Source organism: Rhinolophus hipposideros, assembly GCF_964194185.1.
Source record: "Rhinolophus hipposideros genome assembly, chromosome: 11".
NCBI lineage: Eukaryota > Metazoa > Chordata > Mammalia > Chiroptera > Rhinolophidae > Rhinolophus > Rhinolophus hipposideros.
Window position 1 is genome coordinate 30,474,906 of NC_138057.1, and position 9,233 is coordinate 30,484,138.

Consider the following 9,233-nt stretch of genomic DNA (forward strand, 5'->3'; position numbering starts at 1 on the left):
AGTTATATAAGTCTTGCCCGTATCATTTAAGTTTATTTCCAGACTGTTTTGTTTTGTTATTGCAATTTTCTCTTTTACTAAATGATCGTAGCAAGGAAAGCTACTGAATTTAAATAGCCACTCTACTGATTGCTCATAATACTGTTTATTTTCTCAGCTTTTCCAAATAACTTTGCCTTCTCCAATATTTACACTTTGTTGTTCTCCTGCCTATCTGTATTATCTAGTAAGATGTTGAATAACAACAGCATTAACCGACCAGCTTCTTTGGCTGCCATCTTTAATGGGAATGCTTCTGGCTTTTCCCCACCATTAAGCATGATGCTGGGTGTGTGGTTTAAAAATATTCCTCTTACCAGATTTTTTTTTAAAAAAATCAGGAATGGATTCAAATTTGTATTTAGATGTAGAAAACATTTTAGATCAGATCATTTTTCTTTGGATTAATATGAATTATATTAAAACACTTTCTAATAATAAACTATCCTGCTTCCTTCCTGACAAACCATACTTGGTAAAGTATTGCGTTCTTTTAATATATAGTCATAATTTTATTTGCTAAATGCAACTTAGGTTTTACATCAATATGTATTGATGGTGGTGTGCTTTTTGTCATGTTTTGGTACCAGTGTTATACTAAATTTATAAAGCAATAGGAGGCTTTCCTTTTTTTATGTTGTAGATCAATTTAGGTAACATCGTAACTATTCTTTATAGGTTTAAAGCAATTCACCAGCTCTTTGCTAGTTTTCTTGATTCTATATTTATGGATCTGTTTGCATTTTTCCACAGATCCAAAATCATTTCTATTTGCATCTTCTTAAATAATTCATTCCATCTACCAATTTTTAATTTTTAACCTTGAAAATGCTCTCTAAAATTGAGTATGGGTCCCAATTTATCCCAACCGATAAAAGCTAAGAAAAAAACAGTTATAAAGATAGGAAACGATGAAGCAAAACCGTCATTCAATTATTTCCACAAATTTTATTAGAATAGAATTTGAAAAGGTTGCTGGATACAGAGGTCAATAAATAACTCAATTGAATTTCTATATATTAGCAAACAAATTGAAATTTTAAAAGATAATCATTTATAACAGCATCAAAAACAAAGCTAATAGAAATAAATCAAGATATGTAAAGAGACAAGTAATTAAGATGTCAAAAATCTAGATTAATGGAGATGACTATCACGTCCATGAATGAAGGACTACATATTGTAAAGATGTCAGTTCTCCACGCTGACCTACGGATACAACCCCCCCCCCATCAAAATCCCACCAGATTATTTATCTGTAGAGTTTTGACAAGCTAATTCTAAAACTATTACATGCAAATGTTAAAACCCAAAAACCAAGACACCCTTGAAGGGAACTAAGGAATATGGGAGATGGAGGAAAAGGAGATATCAAAACAGCGCTACAGTACTTATAACAGGATGGGCACTGGGAGAGACAGACCAATGGAACCAAGCAGAGAGCAGTTTGGCAGTATCCTGTGAGTGAACAACCAGCACTTCTATTTCTAGGTAAAAAAAAAACTCCCCGAGAAATTCTTGAACACGTGCACCAAGACACACATAGAAGGTTCAAAGCAGAACTGTTTACAACAGCAGAAAATGGAAACAGCCCAAATATTTAATAATCGTAGATTAAATATATTGTGGCATGTTAATAAAATGGAGTAACATTGAAGTGAAAAACGAAATACAACTCTACGCATGAGACTCTCTCAAAGTTGAGAAAAAGTAGAATTCCAAAATCCAAATATAGATTGGATTCCAATCTATCCAAATATAGATTGGATTCCAATCTATAGGCAAAATCCAAATATAGATTGGATTGGATTCCAAATATAGGCAGAACAAAACATACTGTTTAGCGATACATACATTAATAATACTACATACATTTAGTAACACTAAAGGAAAACAAGAAAATGATCCTTAGAAGTTACAACTAGTAATTTACTTCTTAGGGAGAGAGAGGGAGATATGTACTGGTAGGTGCACACAGGCTTTAAAAGGGAACAGGCATCATTCTACTTAACACTGGTGGAATTACACAGGTATTTGTTTTACTATTCTTTAAACTGTACATGTACATTGTACACATCCACCTATGTATTGTATAATTTTTAAAAGACTACTTTTCAAAGTATTAACAGCCCAAACTTTACTTTCAAATGGCAATCATGTATTATGAAAGAGAACAGACATCTGCATTCTCACAACTGAAATATTCGAAGAAGACAACTTACCTTATATAGTCCAATGCCAGGATCAATAAGAAAATCACGAGTTGATGTAGACGGCTGACTGGAAGGTCCCCCTCTTGGGGTTTTCTTCCCTTTAGGTGGATTATTAGAACAGGGTTTGGCCTGTACATCAGTCTGTTTAGATGTGCTAGGAAGATCAGGGTCTGGGCGAACTAGTAGCTGAATTATATCATTCAGTCCAACATCATAATCAAATAAAGTATATCCATTTTCCAACTAGAAAGAAAAAGGCAGAAAAAGATTAAAATGTTTCTCTCAAAGCATGATCTTTCTAAATCTTTAGTTACCCAAAAGCCCTAGCCAAATTAAAATTCACAGCATTGCAATCAGTGATCTTGAAATTATTCCTATTATTTTATGGTCTCTGATGTCAGCATCTACTCAGGACTTCAGTAAATTAAGAATAATTCCATATTACATATTAGGTAAAGGGTACACTGATAGCCGCTGAAATTAAAAATGTATCATGGCTGGTTAGCTCAGTTGGTTAGAGGACGGTGCTAATAATACCAAAGTAGGTTCGATCCCCACATGGGCCACTGTGAGCTGCGCCCTCCTTAAAAAAAAAAAAAAAATGTATCATTCCTGTAGTGACTTCGTCATGTAGGTAGAAAAACTCTAGATTTCTCACCAAGTTTTATTTCAGTGAATAGTAACTAAATCCACTGCAAGAAAGATGTGAATTTTGAAAATGAGTTGTTTTATGACCTGTGTTTATAGAGATTAAGTTAACCATTTTATTTTTCTGAAGATTGTCAATAATTTAAAAAAGAAATCAAGCAGGAAAAAACCAATTCAAGCAGGAGTAGTTATAATTCTTCCTTATGCTATTCCACTTGCCTAAAGTTCACTAATTTTATCCATTTGTAAAGGTTATCAAGTTGGATCATGAACAGTCTTCCAAGATGAATAGTGAATAAATTAATTATCTTGTAACTTATCCATATTTTGGCAAGGTCTCTGTAATACACTGAATTGTGTCAATCCACCCCCAACCCTTCCTCCCCCCAATATTTGATGTCCTAATCCCAGGTATCTCAGAATGTGACATTTGGAAACAGGGTCTTTACAGAGGGAATCAAGTTAAACCTAGGTCACCTGGGTGGACCCTAATCCACTGTGATTGGCATTCTTATAAAAAGTTAAAAATTTGGATCGAGACAGACACACAGAGGGAAGATGTAAAGGCACACAGGTAAGAGACAGGAGTGATGCATTTATAAGCAAGGAACACCAAAGATTGCTAGTAAACACTAGAAGCTAAAAGAAACAAGGAAGGATTCTTTCCTAGAATTGTCAGAGAGAACACCGCCCTGCTGATACCTTGATTTCAGACTTATAGCCTCCAGAGACAATAAATTTCTGTTTTAAGCCACCTAGGCTTTGATACTTTGTTACGGAAGCCCTAGGAAACTAAGTCTCCATTTTGTTTCTTTATAAAATTCAGTTGACTATTTCACTATGATACAATACGAAAACTAAACTCCTTCAATACCAAAAACTATCATTTCCCCAGAAACATTACCAATTTAATTGTTCCTTTTCCCCTCATTGTATGTAACACCTGTCAACACCTACAACTCTCTACCACAGTAAGACCATGAGAAGTCAACCAAAGGGAAAGAATTAACGTCTACCCTTGAATGATACACTTACTAATGTACTATAAGTTAATTTTAATTCAAGTGGTCCAAGAACACATCTAGACAATCCTGCACATTACAGGTGTTCACAATTGTTAAACAGAACAAGGAATCAAGAAATTCACAAAGTAGATACTATCTCACAGGCTAGTTAATATGCTGATTCCAAATAAGTCAAAGGAGTCTCCCAAAATTCAGCAAGCAGATAAGCTCTTACAAGGATGACAATGTTAATATTGCTTACCTTATTAAAAAAACAAACAAGAACTCCCTCTAATCCTGAACTCCTGGGGGGAAAAAAACAACTCAAGGAACAAAAAAAAACCCTATACATTTACACTTTCATTTTGACATTCTCCAAGAGCGCTCCACCCTATCCAAGACAGAAGGCACTAATTCAGGAACAACTGAAAAAGCACAACTTGATTAAACATACAACTGTTGCATATTATGACAAGTATAAAACAATGGGATTGTCTAAAGTAGAAAATAAACTCTAACAGCCTAGGCCACGCAAATTAAATGGTAGAGCATTCCCCAAAATGAAGATAGCTGTTAAGGTAGTGAAACAATTGGAAATCTAAAGTGTTTCCATAAACATTTTTCCATGGAACTTTAAGGCACAAGAGTCAGAGGGACCTCGGGGCATTCTTATACTCAACCCCTTTGATTAGTTTCTATCAAGTGATCAATCAGAGTAAATACAAGCTGCTTCAAGGGGTACTTGGTTTGAAGGAAAAGCAATGTCTGAGAGAAAGTCAGAAACACTAAGCATTATCAAGAAGTTAAGCTAAGAAGTTAAGCTCGCATTAACATGTAACCACTTTTCCTCCAATTATTCATGCTTACTATGATGGCCACTTTTACCCAGATTATCCACTTCCATCCCTAATTCATAGGTACCCATCCAGTTTTCCAAAAACAGTTATTATCCATTGCATAGCGAGTTCCACACAGCTAACTCACTGTGAAGAGTTGTGAAGAATGTTGGAATGATTTGTTACTTGAAAAGTACTAAAGCTCTCCCAAATCTAATGAAAGTACAGACTGAAAGTTAGTTGTCGCTTAAATTATGCTCTGAGTGGGGAGAAAGGGATTGACTCACTCAGAAATTAAAACATCTATGAGTTTCAGGCAAGTAACCAAAATCCATTAATGTCTCATAGCAGAAAATGTTTTGAGAATTTATCCTAGAAGATGGGGCTGCAGGATCCATAATACTAGAGAGGCTACAATGGTCCTACAATTTTGTTTTGCCAGACTGCACTCTTGAATTTTTATTGGGTTGAATGAAGAAATTCTGGGTAACAGGAAGAACTGTAACAGTGATGCGAGGGAAAACTAGGAAGCAAACACCAAGTGAGAAGGCAGTGGGGAAGTCACTCCCAAGAAGCTAGTGGTAAGCATGTAGGTGGCGGGCATTAAGTTAGTAACTTTCATGTATCTTTCACATTGCCCAAGCACGTGTGCAGCATAACATATATAAAACGTAACTCTTTCTCCCTCTCCTCTTTAAGTAGGGCAACACTTTTACTTTGTATCCTTTTTTTTTTACTTTGTATCCTGGACTTAGTCCAGAGGCAAAAGGCAACTATTCCCTTTTCATTCTGCTCTGGTTCATGCCTTACATCCACCATCAATTCTAAGGTTATCTCTACGTGGTAAAAGGGAAAGAATGAAATGAGGGAAGAGAACCCTTCTAAAGTAGGAAATGCTCTGGATTCTCCAAAGATTTGGAAACCCACCAATATTACTTTCTTGAAAAAACCCAGTCCCCAGGGTGCATCAAATGCAACACCCCAGAGAAAACTATCCAAATGAGGTTACCCTCCTCTACCCAGAATTTATAGCCCTAATTGCTGCTCTCCATTTTGACCCTCAAAAGTGGAGTCAATTACACTGCTTCTCAAATTTAATTTGCATACAGATCACCTGGGGACCTTGTTAAAACAGATTCTACTTCAGTAGGTCTGGTGTGAGGCTCCCAGGTGAAGCTAATGCTGCTGGTCCTACTGATCCAGGGACCACACTTTGAATAGTAAGAAACTAATAGGAGACTTGACTAGCCTTCAACTTTCATTTTCAAACTCTGTTGTTCATCAGAATCTCCTGTGGGGTCTTGTTAAATTCAACTACTTGCAATTCTGGGGTGAGTTGAGCATCTATACTAAACATCCACAGGTGATTCTCATATACACAGAAGATTAAAAGCAGCAGACCTAACGTACAAAGGGGGGGAGGAGGAAAGGTTACCATTTACATCATAGATACTGTAAGTTTATTTTTATTTCTGACATTTTTCACTATGTGGCAGTAAAGCACCTTGAGGAAAGGGTGCCTTTTTCTAATAAGCATGAAGGAGGCAACTGACAGGATAGGGGCAGTCCTGTTGACCCCAATCCAGTAGTTGCCTGGTTTGGACACACTACCCTGTCCACCAGCTGTGGACTCCAAAGAGGAAAGGATAATGGAGATAATAATCACCCCCATGGCTACTTTGAAGCTTATAAAGAAACAAACGCAGCTGGAGCAGTGTCTTCCATCTCTGTCTCCAACTCAATGGAGCACCAAACGTCCATTCCTCATCCCTATTGGTTAATCACTGGGCTGAAGAAATCAAACAAGTAATTAACTGTCTTGGGGGAAGAAGTACAAATGATTGTCATCCTCAACAATTTTCCCCTGAATGTGGAACCAGCTTCCTGGTTTACTGGAAGTTTACTTCTTTGCCCTGAATTTAACCCAATCCCTACCTTTCCCTCAAGACATCCACGTGCATCCTTTCTTTTAGCATATTTGATAACTAGACTTTAGGGGTGTTGCCCGGGAATACATCTTCATACTTCATTTCTATCACTGGTGCTGAAGCCATCAAAGTATGCCAGAAATTCATATACTATCACTGTCCCTCGCAAGAAAATAAAATTCAGAAGACCTGATTACATGCTTTTCACCTCTGACCAAAATACAGAAAAGTATCAGCCCCTGGTGGCACAGCAATCTAAGTCTACATAGTGTTTAATACACATACAATTCTTTCCAAAGCAAAGTTTACCAAAAAAATTGAAACACCTGTTTTTATTACCAGTCAAACACTAAAGGATCAAGAGAAACTGGCTGCAAGCACATATCAAAGATGCCGTCACACTGATTTAAAAACAATTAAAACACCCCCAGGCTCACTCTTGTCTCAGAGTGTAATCATGTAACTCTGAAATTTCTGGGCAGTTTTAGACGGGTATGCATTATCAAAGGTAGAAAAAGATTCCTTTCCAATCCTTTGTGGCTGTAGGAAAACGACTACTACCAAATCAAAGAGAGCTACATTTATTTCAAACCACATGATTGGTGCCAAATTGTGGTCTATCAACTGGAGGATGCCAACTTTTTTTTGGTGGATTAACACTTAAAAAAAAAAAAAAAAAAGACCAGAAAAATCGGATGAGTCTGGGTCTCTAGGTGTAGACCACGAGAGACCTATGAAATAGGAAAACTCTTCACTGGGCCAGTCCAGGCCATACCAAACTACTACCAGAGACGTCCCCAGACGCCTTCACCATCAAAAACACCTTCAGCCTTCAAATACGCGCCGCGGGCTCGCTCGAGTTGCTGTATTAAACACTTGGGTGAAGGGACTGTTAGAAGGTGAGAAGAAGAGCAGACCCGTCTTTTACACTCCTTTCCCTCCTGGGGATAACCCCTCTCCGGCCGACACTAGGCGATGTAAACACGGCCCCGCGTTACATCGATAGCTCCTTCAGTCCAGGTCTCTACTCCCCCCCCCCAAGACAGATTCCGATTCTAGAAGCGGAGATGAGGGCAGGGAGCCCTAAGGTCTGGACACTGCGAACCCTCCGTGTGTACCAATCCTCCCCACAGGGAGGAGCAGACAGACAGAGTCCGGGTCCCGGCGCCCAGCACCAGCACTACGTACGTGTCTGCCCCGCTCCTCCGTGGGAGCGGGCGGCGCGGGAGCGAGCAGAGCTGTGAGCCGGGGCCGCCGGCCCTGCCCACCCGCGCCGCGCCGCGCCGCGGCCTCCACAGCCCGCTGCCCTCCCCGCCCCGCTGCCCCCATTGAGCGCGGGAAGCAAGGCACCCAGGGCCCCGGCGGGCCGCGCCTGCGATTGCTGCCCCGCTGGGAAAGCGGCCACTCCGTGCTCTGGGCGCCCCCGCCGACACCTGCACCCGAGGCTGGCGGGGACCCCGGGGCGCCCCCCTCGGCGGGCCGCCCACCCGACGTGGAACCAGGTGCGCTCCGCACCCAGCCTCCGGGCCTGCCCAGCCCACGCGCCCTGCAGGCGCGCCGCGGCCCTCGCCCCGAGCTTCCCGAGGGATGCGGTGGGCGCGTCTCACCTGTTTGCCCCGGTAGAAGAGGCGTTGGCACTCGGGCCGCACGTCGAACAGCGCCCACACCCGCTCGCGCAGCTCCTCAATCGTGGCTTTGCGAGACACGTCCTCAATGGTGCGCGTCTGGGAGCCGTCGATGGTGCGAACCTGGATCCACATCGTGGCGCCGGGAGAGGGGGCCGGCTCCGCTTTGTCTCCCCCTGTGCTCCGGACGCCGCGCCCCGCCCGGCCCGCGCCGCTTCCCCGGGGGCTCCGGCTCTCCGCGGCCGGCGGGCGAGTGCGCGCACAAGCGAGGGAGACCGACCAGACGCCGGGCCGGAGAGGCGGCCGCAACTCCTAGACCGCGCACCCGCCCAGCCGAGCAGAGGAGGGAAGGAAACCGGAACTAGTCGCAGGCGCCGCCGCCGCTGCAGCCCCCACCCCACAAATAGGAAGAAGCCTTGTCTGCGCGGCGCGGAGTGTTTACTTATAGAGCTCTAGCTCCCACATGGAGGTCACGGCGCGAACCCGGATCTCGCGAGATCCACGCCGGGCTCCGCCTTAAAGAGGAAGCGGCCCGGGAAGTGGCTGTCGACCAGAGGGAACTGAAATGGGCGGGGCGGAGGGGCGGGGCTGCCCAGAGCCGTTAGTCGCTACTCCGCCGGCACCTGAGGACTGGACACTTCCTCCAGCCTTCGGGTTTGGAGCGGTCACGAGGGCTCCTACACTGGATGCCGTTTTGGTCCTGCCATCAGGACCCGGGGGGCGAGCGACACCTCAGGCCTTAGCGGACCCGGTTCTGTGGTCTCACAAACACCAAATAAGAAACTCTGACGTCCACTTGTGTGATCATGGAAAGCGGGTCCGGGCGGGCGCGGTCTACATTTCTCGAGGAAGCACAGAAGGAAATGAGCCCGCTCCCCCGCGCTCCCTGGGACACCGTCCGTCGCGCGGCCTGGTGGGGCCGGCCGCCCTGGAAAGGCTC

The 9,233-nt window shown here is 42.8% G+C and overlaps 1 protein-coding gene across 3 annotated transcripts in view; it reads right to left on the minus strand.

Moving 5' to 3' along the window:
- UHRF2 (ubiquitin like with PHD and ring finger domains 2) overlaps window positions 1-8,806 on the minus strand; it is a 70,589-nt gene extending 61,783 nt beyond the window's left edge. For all 3 annotated transcript variants that reach the window (XM_081066757.1, XM_081066756.1, XM_081066758.1), the window contains exons 1-2: window positions 8,276-8,806; window positions 2,262-2,495 (exon numbers count right to left, since the gene is read on the minus strand). In XM_081066757.1, coding sequence (XP_080922883.1) covers window positions 2,262-2,495; window positions 8,276-8,428 — 387 coding nt within the window. In that variant the 5' untranslated portion in view covers window positions 8,429-8,806. The remainder of the gene's footprint in view (window positions 1-2,261; window positions 2,496-8,275) is intronic.
- Window positions 8,807-9,233: the final 427 nt, after the last annotated feature.